Genomic DNA, 20,936 nt, shown 5'->3' with positions numbered 1-20,936 from the left:
AAGAATTAAACGAATTAAAGGTTCAAAAACAAAAAGTTTTAAATCATACTAAAAGATTTAGGTTCAGAATAAAAATAGGAATCAGCAGATAAGAATAGACAATAACTAAAATAATTACAAGTTAAAAAACAAAAACTTTCTAAATGATTCAAAAGAAAATTTTGATTCAGAACCAAAATAAGAATCAAAATATAAAAATACACAAGAATTAAAATTTCAAAAAATAAAGTTCCAAATCATACTAAAAGATTTAAAATCAGAACAAAAAGAAGAATCAGCAGATACAAATATACAAGAATTAAAATAGTTAAAAGTTCAAAAACAAAAAAGTTATAAATCATACTAAAAGATTTAAATTCAGAAACAAAATAAGAATAAACAGATAAAAATAGACAAGAATTAAAAGAATTAAAAGTTCAAAAAAAAAGTTTTAAATCATACTAAAAGATATAAAAAATAGACAAGAATTAAAAAGGTTCAAAAACAAGAAAGTTTTAAATCATATTGAAAGATTTAGATTCAGTACCAAAATAAGAATCAACAGATAAAAATAGACAAGAACTAAAAGAATTAAAAGTTCAAAAACAAAAAAGTTTTAAATCTTACTAAAAGATTTAGGTTCAGAATCAAAATAAAAATCAGCAGATAAGAATAGACAAGAATTAAACGAATTAAAAGTTCAAAAACAAAAAAGTTCTAAATGATACAAACAAAAATTTAGATTCAGAACCAAAATAAGAATCAAAAGATAAAAATAGACAAGAATTGAAATTTCAAAAAATAAAGTTCCATATCATACTAAAAGATTTAAAATCAGAACAAAAATAAGAATCAGCAGATAAAAATATACAAGAATTAAACGAATTAAAAGTTCAAAAACAAAAAATTTCTAAATCATACTAAAAGATTTAGATTCAGAACCAAAATAAGAATAAACAGATAAAAATAGACAAGAATTAAAAGAATTAAAAGTTCAAAAACAAAAAGTTTTAAATCATACTAAAAGATATAAAAAATAGACAAGAATTAAAAAGGTTCAAAAACAAGAAAGTTTTAAATCATATTGAAAGATTTAAATTCAGATTCAAAATAAGAATCTATAGATGAAAATAGACAAGAATTAAAAGAATTAAAGGTTCAAAAACAAGAAAGTTTTAAATCATACTAAAAGATTTAGGTTCAGAATCAAAATAGGAATCAGCAGATAAAAATAGACAAGAATTAAAAGAATTAAAAGTTCAAAAACAAAAAAGTTTTATATCATACAAACAAAAATTTAGAATCAGAGCCAAAAGAAGAATCAGCAGATAAAAACAGACAAGAACTAAACGAATTAAAAGTTCAAAAACCAAAAAGTTTTAAATCATACAAACGAAAATTTAGATTCAGAGCCAAAATAAGAACCAAAAGATAAAAATATACAAGAATTAAACGAATTAAAAGTTCAAAAACAAAAAATTTCTAAATCATACTAAAAGATTTAGATCCAGAACCAAAATAAGAATCAACAGATAAAAATAGACAAGCTAAAAGAATTAAAAGTTCAAAAACAAAAAAGTTCTAAATCATACTAAAAGATTTAGATTCAGAACCAAAATAAGAATCAACAGATAAAAATAGACAAGAACTAAAAGAATTAGAAGTCCAAAAACAAAAAATTTCTAAATCATACTAAAAGATTTAGATTCAGAACCAAAATAAGAATCAACAGATAAAAACAGACAAGAATTAAAAGAATTACAATTTCAAAAACAAAAGAGTTTTAAATCATACTAAAAGATTTAAATTCAGAACCAAAATAAGAATCAACAAATAAAAATAGACAAGAATTAAAATATTATAAAAATGTCTTATCGAAAGATAAGATTAAAGTTAAAAAGCAAAAGTAAAATAAAATTAAGAAGGAAATAAGCGGAAAAACCTAATGAAAATTTGATTCTCTCACGTGTTTCATCCTGTGAGTAGTCTTTTATCTGTCCACTGTGACCTTCAAATAATTTGAAACAGCAAAAGACATACCTGTGTACAGAGATGAGATACATGGAGTCTTTCCACCAGAAAAGCTGAATTTCAAAAACACTCTTTTTTGTGCTGGAGAAATGTACAAAAAGAACAAAATTTCCTTAATATTGCCGGAAAAGATCTATCCTTACATATATTCCAGAATCCTCAGTAACTCAGTAAAAAAGATGAAAAAAAAGAACTCTTACAGAGGACATGAGAAGAGTCTCGAGTCTCCTACACAAAATGAATTGAAACTGCAATGTACACAAAGAACAGAATTTTCTTAACGATTATCGGCTAATGATCTATTTGTGCATGTAGTCTAGAGTCCTCCGTGATTCTTTCAGAATCACAGAAGGAAAATGAGGAAAACAAAAAGAACTGTTATAGAGGATATGAGAAGAGTCTTAAATTTTCCATACAAATTTGAGCAGAGGAAAAAAGAAAGTCACAACGAAAGTCTGACGTATACGTCATTTGGCTTGATTTATTACCTGAATAGTACCAGATAATATATAATAATAACTGAAAAAAGGGAACTGATAAATACCCATTAGCCAGCACGCACGAATGGAGCGTTCTCCGCAGAAACATAAATAACAGAGAAATCTCTGGAAAGAAGCTTTTGCTGGCGCCAAGGAGGACAAAGCGCTTGAAGCTCACAAAAACTCATATTGCCAGTAGCTTAAATCTTTCAACACCAACTGTCAGATAAGAGGACAATGGGGCTTATTCATCAGGACATCTTCATTGATCTTCAACGGAAGTTTCAACACCACGGTACCCTTCTCGGTCGTTCACGTCTTCAAATTCTGGGAGGGATTCAACAACAAACATCATGGACAAGGTGACCTTCACCCGTTCACACCTTGTGCCCAAAATGAAACAATTAAACGTTTTCAATTTCAAGGGTTGCTACAACACGGTGTTTTGATACTTTTTCCCGTTTATTATATCTTCTTTTACATTGTTTATTGACAGGTTTTGGTGTTTCGAGCGTTTTTGTGAAAAAAAAAACGCTTGATTCGACAAAAACAATGTTGTCTGTAGTCTTTTATACATTAATACATCTGTGGTCATTTGCGACAGGAGAGTTCCTTTGAAAGGGAAAACCCTTTCACTAACCTTAATTTACGTGAATTATTCAAGGTTCGCCAGAATACAGTGCTTTGATGTTTTTTCCCGTTTATTATCTCTTCTTTTACATTTTTTATTGACACGTTTAGTTGTTCGAAAGTTTTTGTAAAAAAAAAAAAAAAAAAAAAAAAAAAAAAAAAAAGATTGACTCTGACTAAAAACAATGTTGTCTGTAGTCTCTTATGTATTAATACGTCTGAAGTTATTTGCGACAGGATAGTTTCTTTGAAAGGAAAACACTTTCACTAGCGTTTCTTTAGATTGATTTACTCAATGGTTATTAGGACGCAGTGCCTCCATGCTTTCTCTCGTTTATTATCCCCTTTTTAAGAGGGGGAATTTAAATAGATTGAGATAGAGGAGGAGCATGCGTAGCTGCGTTGGCCACAGGTGGCTTGGTACTGCAGTGCGTCGTTAGGAACTATGCTCATTTTTTAACCCGTTTAGTCGTTCCAATGGCTTTTATGGAAGAAAACAAGCTTGATTTCGACGAAAACTAATGAGGTTGTAGTTGTAAACCAATGAGGTTGTAGTATATCAAAAATTAATTCATCTATGGTCGTTTGCGAGAGGATGGTTCCTTTGAAAAGAAAGCAGTTTCGCAAGTCATTGGTTATTGAAGGTTTGGTGGAACATAGTGCTCTGAAACCTTTTTTTTTCAATTTTTCGTCACTAAATAAATTGTTTATTGACACATCGACGCATTTGATGCATGACACTTATTTTGGACTACAACCTGTCATTTTTTATACTTAATTAATTCAAAAAAACTTTCCGAAAAAGACGTTTTTCAAAGAAAAGTAAAGGCCATTTTAAACTTAAGATCAGCAGATACAGATACCTGTTAAAATTCAAACACAAAACGCCCAAAAATTACTATTAAAGAATAAATGAAACCAAAACGAACAGAAGTTAAATAAACAATCTTAGCTTAATGAATAAATAAATCTTAAAGCGAGTGAAACTTAAATTGAATATGTAAATCATGCTTGAAACTAACAAAAATCACTACAAACAAGAGTTTGGGTATCGCCTCCTTCTCTCACTGTAAAAGTCTAAAACCTACTGTATCATTGGCACTTCACTGAAAACGAATTGTATTACAAATATATTCTTTTGCACGTAATATAGAAAATAAACATTACAATTACAGTAAAATTTTGAACTGAAGAGTTTCCAGCAACTAATATCATTATACATCAAATATTTAGTTTAGTTTATTAGTTCTTCCTAAAATTGTTCAAGACGAATATAGTTCCACTACAATCAAGAGTTTGGATACTGCCCCCTTCCTTAACTGTAAAAACCTAAAACCGCGTCATTGGCGCTTCACTGAAAATGAAGTATATTACAAATGTTTTCTTTCCCAGTCCTTAAAGCATTGAAAATAAAAATAAAATTACAGTGAAATAAAATCTTGAACTGATGGATCTTTCAACGATTAATATTATTATATATTATATATTCAATATGATTTTGTTTATACTTTCCAAGACTGTTTAAGACCCATATATTTTTCAGCAAAGTGCCAATGACGCAGTAGGTTTTAGATTTTTTACAGTGAGAGAAGGGGGCGATACCAAGAATCTTGTTTGTAGTGATTTTTGTTCGTTTCAAGCTTGATTTGCATATTCAATTTATGGATTACTCGCATTAAGATTTATTTATTCATTTATATTATTACTTGTTGTGTGTTTTTTTTGCTATGGTTGTTTTATTTAATTTCTGTTCGTTTTTGGTTTCATTTACTCTTTAATAGTATTTTCTGGTCGTTTTGAGTTTGAATTTTAACTGGTATTTGTATCTACTGATCTTAAGTTAAAAATGGCCCTTACTTTTCTTTGAAAAACGTTTTTTCGGAAAGTCTTTATTTAATTAATTTTTGTTCGTTTTTGATTGCAAAATGTTTCAAGTTTTAAAAAATTCCTTCTTTCAAAATCAAACTTTTTTCTTTTCAAAATCAAACGTTCATCAAAGTATCAAAACTAGTATCAAAAGTATCAAAACTCAAAGTATCAAAACGATCATCCCTTCCATAAGAACCATATACGGCCCCAGGACATAACTTACAACGCCTGCCCCCCGGCCTAGGGAGTTGTGTCGACAACGAAATTTTTTTATCTGACCTTTGAACTATTTTAAAAAAATGGCTATTTATAAATTTGCATCGGGCGACTTTGGAGGAAAAAGGACGTGGGGATGGGTCTAGTTGCCCTTCGATCTCTTTTGACTCTTAAAAATTGAACTAGAACTTTCAATTTCCATTCAAATGAGCCCTCTCTGACGTTTATACAAGCATCCCTTTCATAAGAACCATATACGCCCCTAGAGGATTACTTACAACGCCTGCCCGAGGGCCCTGGGGGGTTGCGTCAGCACAGGAGTTTTTCTTATCTGGCCGTTGAACTATTTTTAACGAAATGGCTATCTAAAAATTTTTATCGGATGGGTTTGGGCCAAAAAGGGTGTGTGTGTGGGGGGGGGCTAGTTATCCTCCGATAGCTGTTGACTCTTAAAACGTGAGCTAGAACTTAAAATTTCTAATCAGATGAGCCCTCTATGAAGTTTATAAGAGCATCCATTTCATAAGAACCATATATGCCCCAGGGTATAATTTACAACGCCTCCTCCCGGACCCTGGGGTTTTGTGTTATGTTGACACATGAGTTATTTTTTTTTATCTAACTTTTGAACAATTTTTAACAAAATGGTTATCTCAAAGTTTTTATGGGATGCATTCGGGGAAAAAGGGACGTGGGGTGGGGGGCTAGTTGCCCTCCAATCTCTTTTGACTCTCAAAAACTTATTAGAACTTTCAATTTCCAACTAAATGAGCCCTCTTTGAAGTCTATACGAGAGCCTCTTCCATAAGAATCCATTGAGCCCCCAGGGCATTACTTACAACGTCTGCCCCCGCGCCTTAGGGGTTTGCGTCGGCACAGGAGTTTTTCTTATCTGACCTTTGAACTATTTTTAACGAAATGGCTATCTAAAAATTTTTATCGCATGGGTTTGGGCAAAAAAGGGTGTGTGTGGGGAAGGAGGGGGGCTAGTTGCCCTTGAATATCTTTTCACTCTTAAAAAGTGAACTAGAAATTTCAATTTCTAATCAAATGAGCCCTCTCTGAAGTTTATACGAGCATCCCTTTCATAAAATCCATATACACCCCTAGTACAACACTTGCAAGGCCTACTTAGTGGGCCCTGGAGGGTTGTGTTTACACCGGAGTTTTTGTTGCCTAATTTTTGAATTATTAAAAACAAATGGTTATCTAAAAATTGGTAGCGGATGGATTGGGGTAAAAAAGGGCTTGGGGGAGGGGTTAGTTGCCCTCCGATCTCTTGACTCTTAAAAGGTAAACTAGAACTTTCAATTTCCAATCACATGACCCCACTATGAAGTTTATACAAGCATCTCTTTCATAAGAACCATACATGTCCTCAGGGCATAACTTAGAACGCCTGCTCCCGGGCCCTGGGTGGCTGTATTGACACCAGAGTTTTTCTTATCCGACCTATGAACTATTTTTAACAAAATTGCTGTCTCAAAGTTTTTGTCGGATGTGTTTGGAAAAAAATGGCGTGGGGGGGGGGGTAGTGTCCCTCGGATCTCTTTTGACTCTTAAAAAGTGAACTCAAACTTTCAATTTCCAAGCAAATGAACCCTCTATGAAGTTTATAAAAGAATCCCTTTCATAAGAATCATATATGCCCCAGGGTATAACTTACAACGCCTGCCCCCGGACGCTGGGGCGGGGGGGCGGTTGTCTTGGCACCTGAGTTTTTGTTATCTGGCTTTTGAACTATGTTTAACAAAATGGCCATCTCAAAATATTTATCGGAAGCATTTGGGGAAAAAGGGGTGTGTGGGTGAGCTAGTTGCCCTCCAATCTGCTTTTGACTCTCAAAAACTGCTTAGAACTTTCAATTTCCAATCAAATGAGCCCTCTTTCAAGTTTATACAGAATCTCTTCCATAAGGACCATATATGCCCCCAGGGCATAAATTAAAACGCCTGCCCCCGGGCCCTGCAGGGTTGTGTCGACCCTGGAGTTTTTGTCATATGATCTTTGAACCATATTTAACAAAATGGCTATCTCAAAAGTTTTATCGGATGCATTTGGGAAAAAAAGCGTGGAGGGGGGGGGGGGACTTGTTACCCTTCAATCTCTTTTGACTCTTAAAAATTGAAGTAGAACTTTAAATTTCCGATTAAATGAGCCCTGTCTGAAGTTTATGCGACCATTCCTTCCATAAAAACCGTATATACCTCCAGGGCATAACTTACAACACATGCCCCCGGGCCCCGGGGGGTTGTGTCGACACTGGAGTTTTCGTTCTATGATCTTTGAACTGTTTTGAACAAAATGAGTATCTCAAAAATTTTATCACTTACATCTGGGGAAAAAAGGGCGTGAAAAGGGGGGGGGGGAGTTAAGTACCCTCCGATCCCTTTTGACTCTTAAAAAGGGCACTATAACTCTCAATTTCCAATCGAATACGCCTCCTTCAAAGTTTATACGATGACCCCTTCAATATGAAGTCCCTCTGGGAAAAAAATGAATAATTAAATAAATAAATCAGAGGCAACGCTATAGCGTTGCCCATAGTAAAGGCCATACGGCTCCAATGTTTTGTTATTTTTTTTTTCCAGAGGCACTTCATATGGAAGGGTCGTCGTAGAAATTTCAAAGGGGGCTCATTCGATTGGAAATCGAGAGTTCTAGTGCCCTTTTAAAGGGTCAAAAGTGATCGGAAGGCAACTAACACCCCTTTCACGCCCACCAGTTCCCCAAACACATCCAATCAAATTCCTGAGATAGCCATTTTGTTCAGCGTAGTTGATTTCCACATAGAAATAATGTTTTTGAGGAGGAGACTCCCCCACAGTCCTCAGGGCAAGGGTTGTAAGTTATGCACTGGGGGCATACAAGGTTTTTATAGAAAGCTTTGTCGTAGAAACTTCAAAAAGGGCTGATTCGATTTGAAATTTAAATGGCTAGTTCCCTTTTTAATAGTCGGAAGTTATTGGAAGGCAACTAACACCCCTTCAAAGCCCACCATTTCCCCAAACATATCCAATAAAAACTTTGATATAGTCATTTTGTTCAACGTAGTTGAAAATTCTGGAAATTATATGTTTGAGCAGGACACTCCCCCTACAGACTTCAGAGCAGGGATTATAAGTTATGCCCTTGGGGCATATATGGTTCTTATGGAAGGAATGCTCGTATAAACTTCAGAGAGAGTTCATTTGATTGGAAATTGAAAGTTCTAGTTCACTTTTTAAGCGTCAAAAAATATCGGAGGGTAAAGCGCTCCCCCCTCCAAACCCTTTTTTACCAACTGCATCCGATAAAAATTTTGAGATAGCTATTTTACTAAAAATATTTCAAAGATCATATAACAAACATTCCGGTGTTGGCGTTGTAAGTTATGCCCTGGGGGCATATACGGGTCTTATCGAAGGGATGCTCGTATTAACTTCAAAGATGGCTCATTTGATTGGAAATTGAAAGTTCAAGTTCACTTTTTAAGAGTCAAAACAGATTGGAGGGCACCTAGCCCCCCCCCTCAACGCCCTTTTTTCCTCAAACCATCCGATAAGAACTTTGAGATGACCTTTTTATAAAAAATAGTTCAAAGACCATATAACGAAAATTCAAGGGTCGACACAGCCCCCCAGGGCCCGAGGGCAGGTGTTGTAAGTTATGTCCTGGGGGAATATATGGTTCTTATTGAAGGGATGCTCGTAAAAACTTCATAGAGTCCTCATTTGACTGGAAATTGAAGTTCTAGTTCAGATTTTAGAGTCAAAAGAGATTGGAGGGCAACTGCCCCTCCCCACGTCCATTTTTACCCAAAGGCATCCAACAAAAATGTTGAGATAGCCATTACGTAAAAAATTGCTCAAAAGTCAGATAACAAAACCTAAGGTGTCGTCACAACACCACAGGGCCGGGAGCAGGCATTGTAAGTTATGCCCAGGGGCATATATAGTTCTTATGAAAGAGATGCTCGTATAAACTTCAGAGGAGGCTTATTTCATTGGAAATTGAAAGTTCGAGTTCACTTTTTAAGAGTCAACTAGCCCCCCCCCCTCCACACACCCTTTTTTCCCCAAGAACATCCGATACAATTGTTATAAGAGCCATTTCATTAAAAAATAGTTCAAAAGGTCAAATAAGAAAAAATCATTTGTCGACGCAACCCCCAGGGCCCGGAGGCAGGTGTTGTAACCAATGCTCTAGGCGCATATATAGTTCTTATGGAAGGGAGGCTTATATAAACTTCGGAGAGGGCAAATTTGATTGAAAATTGAAATTTCTTGTTCAATTTCTAAGAGTCAAAAGAGATAGGAGGGCACCTAGCCCCCCCCCCCACGCCCTGATGGAAATTTTGAGATAAACATTTTTTCAAAAATAGTTCAAAGGTCGGATAAGAAAAGCTTCGGTGTCAATACAACCCCCCAGGGCCCGAGGGAAGGCATTCTAAGTCATACCCTAAGGGCATGTATGGTTCTTATGAAAGGGATGCTCGTATAAACATCATAGAGGGCTCATTTGATTGGAAATTGAAAGTTTTAGTTCACTTTTTAAGAGTCAAGAGAGTTAAGGACAACTAGCCCACCCCACGCCCTATTTCCCCCAAATCCATCCGCTAGAAATTTTGAGATAGCCAGTTTTTTGGAAACTGTTCAAAAATAAGATAACAAAAACTCCCCCCCCCCCAGGGCCCAGATGATAGGCGTTGTAAGTGTTGTCCTGGGGGCGTATATGGTTCTTATGAAAGAGCTGCTCATATAAACTTCAGAGAGGGTTTATTTGATTGGAAATTGAAAGTTCTAGTTCAATTCTTAAGATTCAAAAGATATCCGAGGGTAACTAGCCCCCTCTCCCCCCACACACACCCTTTTTCCCCAAGCATGTCCGATAAAATTTTATTAGCCATTTCATTAAAAATAGTTCAAAGAGGGCTCATTTGATTGGAATTGAAAGTTCTTGAGTCAAAAGAACTTTTTAAGAGTCAAAAGAGATCGGAAGGCAACTAGCCCCTCCCCCCCCTCTCCACGCACTAAATACATCAGATAAAAATTTTTAGATAAATATTTCGTTAAAAATAGTTCAAAGGTCAGATAACAAAAAACTCCGGTGTCGACACAGCCCCCAAGGGCCAGGGGGTAGGCTTTTTAAGTTATGCCCTGGGGTCATATATGGTTGTTAAGGAAGGGATACTCGTATAAACTTCATAGAGGACTCATTTGATTAGAAATTGAAAGTTGTAATTCACTTTTTAAGAGTCAAAAGTGATTGGAGGGCAGATAGCCTCCCCCCACGCACCATTAATTTTTTCCCCGGAGGCACTTCATATAGAAGGGGTCGATGTATAAACTTCAAAGGGGACTTATTCAATTAGAAATCGTGAGTTCTAGTGCCCTTTTTAAGAGTCAAAAGTGATCGGAGGGCAACTAACCCCCCAGAGCCCTTTTTCACCAAACACGTCTGATAAAAAATTTGAGGTAGCCATTTTGTTAAAAATAGTTCAAAGATCATACAACAAAAACTCCTTTATCTATGGCCATTTCGTTAACAATAGTTTACAGGTCAGATAAGAAAAACTCCTGTGTCGATACATCCCCCCCACCCCAGGGCTCAGAACTGGCATCACAAACATTGATCTGGGGGTATAGGTGGTATCTCTGAAAGAGAGGCTCGTATTAACTCTAAAGAGGGTTCTATCGATTAAAAGACAAAAGACCTCTTTTAGATTTAAAGAGCAAGAGGATATCGGGCGAAAACCAGCCCCCCTCTCAACACCCTATTTTTTTCAAACCCATTCAACAACAATTTATGGACAGCCATTTTTTCAAAATAGTTCGAAGGTTATATAAAAAAAACTCCGGTGTCGGAAACACAGCCCCCTAGGGCCCGGGGGCAGGTATTGAAAGCTATGTCCTGGGGCTGTAAGTGGTTCTTATGAAAGGGATCTCGTAAAAACTTCAGAGAGGGTTCATTTGAATGGAAATTAAAATTTGTAGTGCATTTTCTCAGAGTGAAAAAAGATCGGAGGGCAACTAGCCCCTCCCGCCTTCCGCACCTTTGGGTTTATTGGATGGATAAACCCATCCGATAAAAATTTGAGGTGACATTTTGTTAAAAATAGTTCAACCATCAGATATTAAAACTCCGGGGTCGACACAACCCCCCACAGCCCAGGGACAGGCGTTGTGAGGTATACTCTGGGGATATATATGGTTCTCATAGAAGAGATGCTCGTATAACCCCCCCCCTCCCCACGCCCTTTTTCCCCAATCCCATCCGAAAAAAATTTTGAGATAGCCATTTTGTTACAAATAGCTCAAACACCAGATTATAAAAACCCCGAGGTTGACACAAACCCATTTTTTCACTTTGGTATTGATACTCTGATGCTAGTTTTGATACTTTGATGAACATTTGATTATTTTTTTTTAAGTTTGATTTTTAAACTTTTTGCAATCAAAAACGAACAAAAATTAATTAAAAAAACTGTCCGAAAAATAAATTTTTCAAAAAAAAGTAAAGGCCATTTTAAACTTAAGCTCAGCAGATATAAATACCTGTTAAAATTCAAACTCAAAACGACCAGAAGTTACTATTAAAGAATAAATGAAACCCAAAACGAACAGAAATTAAATAAACAATCATAGCAAAAAACATACAACAAGTAATAATATAAATGAATAACTAGGTGTAAAAGCGAGTAATCATTACACTGAATATGAAAATCGTGCTTAAAACGAAAAAAAAGATTTTCCTATTGAAGTATAAATGAAACTTAAAACGAACAGAAATTAAATAAACAATCAATACAAACAAACATACAGTAGATATTAATGTAAATTAATAAATAAATCTTAAAATGAGTGAAACTTAAATTGGATCTGCAAATCAACCATGAAACGAACAAAATTCACTACAAACAAGAAGTTTGGATATTGCCTGCTTCCCTCACTGTAAAAGTCTGAAACCTACTCCGTCATTGGTACTTTATTGAAATCTACATGCGTCTTGAACAGTCTTGGAAAGTATAAACAACATCAAATTGAATATTTGATGTATAATGATATTATTTGTTGAAAGATTCATCAGTTCGCGAATTTATTTCACTGTTATTTTATTTTTACTTTCAATGCTGTAAGAACTGGAAAAGAAAATATTCATAATATAATTCGTTTTCAGTTAAGCGCCAATGACGCAGTAGGCTTTTGGTTTTTATTTACAGTTAATGAAGGGGGCAGTATCCAAACACTTGTTTGTAGCAAAACTATATTCATCTTGAAAAACTTTAAAAAGAGCTAATAAATTAAACTGAATATTTGATATATATTGATGTTAATTGCTGAAAGCTCATCAGTTCAAAATGTTACTATAATTTTAATGTTTATTTTCAGTATTAAGTACTAAAGAAAATATTTGTCATAAAATTGGTTTTCAGTAAAGCGCCAATGATACAGTAGATTTTAGACTTTTACAGTGAGAGACTTTTACAGTACCCAAGCTCTTGTTTAACTCGTTTTGAGATTTATATATTAATTTACATTAATGTTTATTGTATGTTTGGTTGCATTAATTGTTTATTTAATTTCTGTTCGTTCTAAGTTTCATTTATACTTCAATAGGAAATTTTTTTTTTCAATTTAAGCTTGATTTTCATATTCAATATAAGCATTACTCGCTTTAAGATCTATTTATTCATTCATATTATTAAATCTTGTATGTTTTTTGCTATGATTGTTTATTTAATTTCTGCATGTTTTGCGTTTCATTTATTCTTTAATAGAAATTTCTGGTCGTTTTGAGTTTGAATTTTAACAGGTATTTGTATCTGCTGAGCTTAAGTTTAAAATGGTCTTTACTTTTCTTTGAAAAACTCATTTTTCGGGAAGTTTTCTTTTATGAATAAATAATAAAACATTGGAGCCCTATGGCCTTTACTATAGGCAACGCTATAGCATTGCCCCTGAAATGCATGCTTGGTAGCTTGACTTGTAAGAGCAAGCAAAACGTTTTAATAAGTTTCAAAAGCTTTGAATAAAATTTTGTACATATTTTAGGTAAAACATGACATGTTTTTAACGTTTTGAGAGTAAGTCAACCATTTTAAGACTAAAAATGAATCTTGTTTAAATTATACGAACTTCAACTTACCTCTTAATTCTATCTAACTGTGTCAGCATGGCGTTAACTACCCTAATTGAATCACCAGGTTCACTCCTGTTTGCTGCCGATTTCCGGGCCAGAGCCAAGCTTTCAACTTCATCAATGAGCACCATCACTAGTGAATTCGGATTTTCAGCTAATTCGTAGATGGAATTGAACATTTTCTGTACCAGCTTACCGCTCTATAAAAAAAACACAACTGAAAGACGTCAAAGGCCTAAAGGGTGCACAAAAACAAACGGGGGCCCATATAAAGAAATACATACAACAACACAGTTATGACACAGACCGAAGGATGTATCTGACCCCAGTTTTAATAGCGAGTCATCCGTTCCTATGAGTTCTCCTTTGAGTTTATAAAAAAAAGCGGAAATAGAATTTTGTCAATATAGAAAAAAAGACAGGCGTATTATAAGAGTATTTTAAAACTGAGGAAAAAAACAAATAAACACTCATGATATTTTGAGGGCAGCCCAAGACCTAATTTCCCCTTCTCTTTTTTTTTTGATAATACATGGTCTGCGGTTAGACGCAAAAAAAAAATGGAAACATGTGCAAGTGCACAAAAAACTTTACTGAAAAAACTTTATTTCCCTTTTTACTGCAACTCAATAGAGAACTGTTGATATAGTTGACATAAAAAGGGAAAAAAAGTTTTTTCACTAAAGTTTTTTCAAAGCAGGGATATTTAAGAGCATTTTTAAAACTGAGAAAAAAACAAAAAAAGAAACAATGAAGGGATTTTGAGGGCAGGCCTAATCTAACTTTCCTTTCTCTACGTGTCTGGTGATAATATATGGGCTGCGACATGATACAGAGATTTATGTGGGTAAATGCGAACAAAAACATGTGCATATGCACAAGTGAGGTAATCAACACAAAAAAATAGACATACTCACGTTGCTACCCAGACAAAAGGGTTTCTCTAATAAATTTTCCGTCCTAGCCGAGTGATTAGCAGGCTAGATTTCAAATCCTTTTTCTGTGAAGACACGGGTTCGATTCCTAGTGTCGCTGACTATTTGGTATGAAACGGGGGTCTGTGGCCTGACTCAGTAAGCTCAGCCACAGTTGACACACCTCTTAGTGGATATCTGGAAAAACCTGGGGATGGTAAATGGGAAGGGTGTGCGATAGTGCAGGATAGCTGACCTCAAACATCCATCGCACTTCCTGGCTGAAGTACCATGAAACGGAGATCAGTACCGCCACCAGGGACTGTAAAGTCCATTATATGGTAAATACAAGGAAATCCCTCAGTACTCAATCTCAGGGATTCCTAATATGAGAATACTCTTCTATAGTATTAATTAAAAAAAAAACTTTTTTCACAAAATGAGTTTTTCAAAGAAAAGGGAAAGACTTTTTAGTCTTTTATTTACACTATAAGAGTTACCCAGCCAAAATTGACTGGGACAAAGAAGTTTTGGGACAAGTTTCTTTCAGCCAGTCGCTGCAAAATAACACTAATACATAACATTTATTTATCAATGGCAAACTGTTATTCTGATTTGGCTGAGAATCATGCAGCCGAAAAAATAACCTAAAAAAAATGAATGTTTTATATATATATATATATATATATATATATATATATATATATATATATATATATATATATATATATATATATTCAAGGATTCGTCACGACTTAAAACCCTTTACCGGAGATTTGCAGCACCACACCCCAAAAACTAAATAAAGTCATTTTTTTTTGTATGGGTGGCATTGATTTCTCTTCCTTTTTCACCATCACTAGCAGGCTACTGGTTGCTCATGGAGAGATGTTAAGGACTCGTTCAACTCATTTTTAGGTCCTTTTTATGAAGCAAGACCGATAGCGTCCGGTGAAAGTGCTGTGTGGCACCAAGAATGTTACTTCCAGACGCTTCTTTGTGTGCCACCTTGGAAACACAAAAACTAAAAACCTTGTTTTTGCCCCTTTCACGGGGTATTTTAAAGAAATGTTCAGGTATGTGTATGAATTTAATCGACCAAGTATATGGGGCCAAGTATGTAGCAAAGAGCTCGCCTTGTGTCCATTAAGTTAATATAGTGTTTAATCAATGAAATTCTTTTAAAAATATAGGGTGTATTTATATATGAAAGTCTATATGTCCTGTGTAGACAACAGAGCGGAAATATCGAACTTTTTTTTTTTTTTAATGGGATCATTTTGGGAATTTATGCGATTTTAGGGACATCCAGGGACCAGGAACCCTTCGCAATTCTAACTGATCATGCATTTCACTTCTTGAAATTCTTGGTAACTATATGTTTTATGATTCCTGTAATAGTTCTTTAGCTTAATTAGGATTTATCTAACAAAAGCTATATTTTACCAATTCTTAATACTAGATGAAAATTTCAGAAATCAAACGGACTAAATCCACTTTTATAGTTTTAAGGATATTAACACTAAACATTTGATCGGCCCTTCGCATAACCCTGTTCAGCCCCCTCCCTAAACTGTCATATTCTCAAACTCACTTGCATCAAACGACGTACCGTTTTCAGAAGTAACTGACGTAGGGGTGCGAAAACTGAAATCGCAATTGTAGCATTTCCGATTCATTTTCAATTCAGAAAGTGACTCAATAAGGTAGAGCTTCAATTACTACTGCTACTAACAACTCACCACAGCCCAAAGCAGTCTGAGGCCAACACAGCTACGCACGCTCCTCCTCAACCCCAATCCATTCAAAGCTCCATCTTTACACCCTCCAAGGAAGTTCCCATTTCCCTTAAATCTTTCTTTGAGGCACCCTCCCACCCCCACCACGGAAGACCTGCTTTCCGTTAAGCCCTAAATGGTTTGCCGAAAAGGACAATCTTTAGAAATCCATCAACCTGCAATCGCAGAACTTGCCCCAGCCATCTCAATCTTTCTCTCACTATAGCCCTAGAAAGCGGGATTGAACCCCACTTTTCATACAGTCTACTGTTTGAAATACGGTCAGTCAGCCGGGTACCCAGAACAATAGGTAATTTCTCTGGAAAATATCTAACAAATTTTCATTCGCTTTTCGGAGCGTCCATGCTTGAGAGCCATATTTGACCACTGTCATCACTGTAGCTTCCAATATTCTGATATTGGTTTGCAGAATTATCTTCATATTCTTCCAAACTTTTTTTTATAACTGTGATTAAAACACCCTGAGCCTTGGCTATTCTACTTTTAACGTCTTCACTGCTCCCATCATCGTTACTAATAATACTACCAAGATACTTAAATAATAGTAAATATTTCTTCAGTTTTAGTCTTCGCTCTCTTTTTTTTCTTATTCATAATGCTTGGCTTACATATTATATTTCCAAACTCAAACACACAAACCAAACATAAGGAAAAAAAACTAACAAAAACCTTATCATCGTAACCAGTGGTGACTTTTATTCACTACTTTTCTCCACTGCCTTTATTTTATGGATCTACTTCCTATGGCAAATAAATCAATTACCAATTATACCACTTTGCCAATTATACCATTATTACCAATTAATACTTGCCACTTGCCAAATTTATACCAATTATACCAATTAATTACCAATTATAAATCACTTTGCTCTTAAATATGAGCAAACTAGAACAAAGTTACCAACTCAAAAAGTCAATTTTTCTTCTGGAAAAGCAGCACTTGGGGTCTAAACAGTCTCCTTTCATCTTCAAATACAATTTTGCATCCGACGCTATTGGATACGACTTTTGTCAAATAAATGTCCAATCTTATTCTTCAAGGGAGACCATAAATTGTCTGTAACTGATTTTTCGATGCTCGCGATCAATTTGCCAATATTTAATAATTAATATGCACCAAAATTTTGCATCCTATTGCAAAAAATTATAGGTGGGTTCCCCCTAACCAGACTTGTATGCAGAGTTTTTTTTTCAGGAAGGAGGACATAATAAAACGAATCTTTGTTATTTTGAACAAGCAAAAAAGTCAGTCTCCTTTCATCTTCAAATATAATTTTTCGCTGGTTTATTTCCTTTCCGTTTTTTTCTTCTACTTTTCATTCACAGTTATAGTTGACCTAACTGAAGCAGGTTTTAGAGTTAGGGCAACCATACTAAACTATATTATTACACCTTAATAAATGAATTATCTCCTGGAATAATGTTATTTCCTCATTTCCTGGCAACTTGATATTAAGTAGCTTGCTCGTGTCTGGCTTTATTTTTGGTCTGGAGAAAATATTTCTTATTCTGTTTGCTGACTTTACAATACTATTGCAGCTAAAGATGAGGTGTTATAAAGTTTTGAGGGTTGATGAGCAAAATCTGCAGTTTAAATAATGATTTGGTTACGGACCTGGGTTCATCAGTGCACCCAGTACTTTTTTCTGACGATAGCAACTTTTTCATCACCGGCCCTAATTTACCATTCGTCGTCACCTCTAGCCCAGCGATCCACCATTTATAAATTTATACTTCAATGGAATATAATACCCTCTAGTGTCAAGCTATCCACAAGTTTTCGCACGCTATATATCAATGTTACTAGCCTTTGATATTATTATTCCGGTTCTCCAAATTCTTAATCGATTTACTTTAATTTACCGTGTTTTCTCTTTCTTTTTTTCTTTTTTTTTGTCTCATTTTCATTTTCAATTTTTGTTGTTATGGTCCTCAACAAGATCGCTTCCAGGATCTTTATTATTATTGGTATTATGTTTTAAATTTATCTGAATAAATTGAATTGAAATCCCCTCTTTTTTCCAATGGTACTTTTCTTTCTTCGATATCAATGAATCACTTCAAATTCTGAAATATAGGAAATTTTCTTCAGAAAATGGGAAGATGACCACCAGCTGTGGTAGATTCTTATAGAGAATTCTTTACTGAATTGTGTCATGCAGATTGTCATGGAGCAGTATTTCCTAATCAGGATAGTTGAGAATCTAAATTTTCAGTTATCAATCCAGATTTACACTCGAATATTTACACTCGTCTGATTTCAAAAGTTAAGTAAATCAAAATTCAAACTTTCAATCCTAGAACTACGATTTTGTAACAATAGCAACATATCCGATTGCCTGAAGCCAAACATACACTTTTAGGATTATTCTCTTTAGCCACATAGCTTTTTTTCAATGGAGAAGTATTTATTAAAAAAATAAAATAAAATAAAAGCATGAAGCCATGTTACTGGGCTTGTATTGCCACTCCAAAAAAGGCATTAATTTACACCAGTGCATTCGGGCTCCCATTTCACCACAAAACAAAAAATATATAAAACATGTAAAACATATAGAACTAATGAAAAAAAAGTCACAATTCATAAACCTGCGGGCAATGGTGTCTCAACTGCTCAAAGAAGCCAGAGCTTTCAACAACATCCCTAATAGAAGATGGCGGCAGAGACCACAGCACCGAAAGAATATGACGAGCAGAAAAAGCAGACCTCGCAAACACTCTAATCGGCCTTCTATACATACCAACCTGTCTTGTTTGATGCCCATGAACATCAGCAGCTGGCTCAAACACATGACGAAGGCACATTGGAGTCTAACATAAAATGGAGTCCACTCATTGGAGTGGAACATAAAATCTTCCAGACCAAACACAATAACAGCATAGTAAATAAGGATGGACTAATGAAAAATAAGCTTAAGCCCAGCAAATTCTCTTGTTTCTTGCATCTGGCAATGAATTCACCATGTATCGGAAAAAGAAAGGTTTGTCGGAGACCTAAAGCTGCACATCGGAGGCAACGCTATAGCGTTGCCTATAGTAAAGGCCATATGGCTCCAACATTTTATTATTATTTATTTATTTTTTCCCAGAGGCACTTCATATGGAAGGGGTCGTCGTATAAACTTCAAAGGGGGCTCATTCGATTGGAAATCGAGAGTTCTAGTGACCTTTTAAAGGGTCAAAAGTGATTGGAAGGGAACTAACACCCCTACCACGCCCCCATTTCCCCAAACACATCCTATAAAAACTTTGAGACAGCCAATTTGTTCTACGTAGCTGATTTCCAAATAAAAATTATGTTTTTGAGGAGGACACTCCCCTCACAGCCCTCAGGGAATGGGTTGTAAGTTATGCCCCGGGGGCATATAAAGTCTTTATACAAAGCTTTGTCGTAGAAACTTCAAAAAGGACTCATTCGATCGGAAATTCATAGAGCTAGTGCTCTTTTTAAGAGACTAAAGTGATTGGAAGGTAACTAAGCACTCTCTGATGCACACCTTTTCCCCAAACAGAGTCAATCAAAATTTTTGTATGGCCATTTGTTTCAACGTGATTGTAAGTTCTATATATTAGGACTTTGAGGATGACAACCCCCTCCCCTCAAAGCCCTCAGGGCAAGGATAGTAAATTATGCCATGAGGACATATAAGGTTTTTATACAAAGCGTTGTCGTAGAAACTTCAAAAAGGGTTCATTCGATAGGAAATTTAAATGGCTAGTGTCCTTTTTAATAGTCAAAAGTGATTGGAAGGCCACTAACACCCCTTCCATACCCACCATTTCCCCAAACACATCCAATCAAAATTTGAGATAGCCATTTTGTTCAACGTAGTTGAAAGTTCTGGAAATTATATATTTGAGCAGGAAAATCTTCCCACAGTCTTCAGGGCAAGGGTTATAAATTATGTCCTGGGGCCATATATGGTTCTTATGGAAGGAATGCTCGTATAAACTTCGTCAAAGATATCGAAAGCGTCAAAAGATATCGGAGGGTAACCAGCTCGCCACCACGGCCTTATTTCCCAAATGCATCCGATAAAAATTTTTAGACAGCTTTTTTGTTAAAAATAATTCAAAGATCATATAACAAAAACTACGGTGCCGACACAGCCCCCCCCCAGGCCCGGGGCCGGCAGTGTAAGTTATGCCCTGGGGCCTAAATGGTTCTTATCGAATTGATGCTCGTATAAGCTTCAAAGAGGGCTCATGCGATTGGAAATTGAAAGTTCTATTTCACTTTTTAAGAGTCAAAAGAGACTGGAGGGCACCTAGCCCCCCCCCCTCCACGCCCTTTTTTCCACACATAATATAAACTTCAGAGAGGGTCATTCGAGCGGAAATTGGAAGTTTTCTAAGTTATGCCCTAAAGGCATGTATTGTTCTTATGAAAGGGATGCTCGTATAAACTTCGTAGAGGGCTCACTTGATTAGAAAATGAAAGTTCTAGTTCACTTTTTAAGAGTCAAGAGATTTAAGCAAAACTAGCCCCCCCCAAGCCCTTTTTCCCCAAACCCATCCACTAAAAATTTTGAGATAGCCAGTTTTTTGAAAATTGTTCAAAAATTAGATAACAAAACTTCCGGTTTCAGCGCAACCCCCCAGGGCCCGGTGGGTGGCGTTGTAAGTGTTGTCCTGGGGCGTATATGGTTTTTATAAAAGGGATTCACGCATAATCTTCAGAGAGGGTTCATTTGAGCGGAAATTGAAAGTTCTAGCTCACTTTTTAAGGGTCAAAAGATATCCGAGGGCAACTAGCCCCCCCCTCACTCTTTTCTTCCCAAGCCCATCCGATAAAATTTTTTAAATAGCCATTTCATCAAAAATAGTTTAAAGGTCGAAAACTATATGCGTCTTAAACAGTCTTGGAAAGTATAAACAACATCAAATTGAATATTTGA

General features: G+C 35.4%; 1 protein-coding gene across 2 annotated transcripts in view; it reads right to left on the bottom strand.

Moving 5' to 3' along the window:
• Positions 1 to 20,936, bottom strand: part of pch2 (pachytene checkpoint 2 protein) — a 69,374-nt gene that overhangs the window by 13,091 nt on the left and 35,347 nt on the right. For both annotated transcript variants that reach the window (XM_089087656.1, XM_089087655.1), the window contains exon 5: positions 13,332 to 13,525. In XM_089087656.1, coding sequence (XP_088943782.1) covers positions 13,332 to 13,525 — 194 coding nt within the window. The remainder of the gene's footprint in view (positions 1 to 13,331; positions 13,526 to 20,936) is intronic.

Source organism: Artemia sp. Qi Xiang Cuo, chromosome 4, assembly GCF_049724085.1.
Source record: "Artemia sp. Qi Xiang Cuo chromosome 4, ASM4972408v1, whole genome shotgun sequence".
Taxonomy (NCBI): Eukaryota; Metazoa; Arthropoda; class Branchiopoda; order Anostraca; family Artemiidae; genus Artemia; species Artemia sp. Qi Xiang Cuo.
Note: the sequence above shows the minus strand (reverse complement) of the source record. Positions and strands in the feature narration are given on the sequence as shown.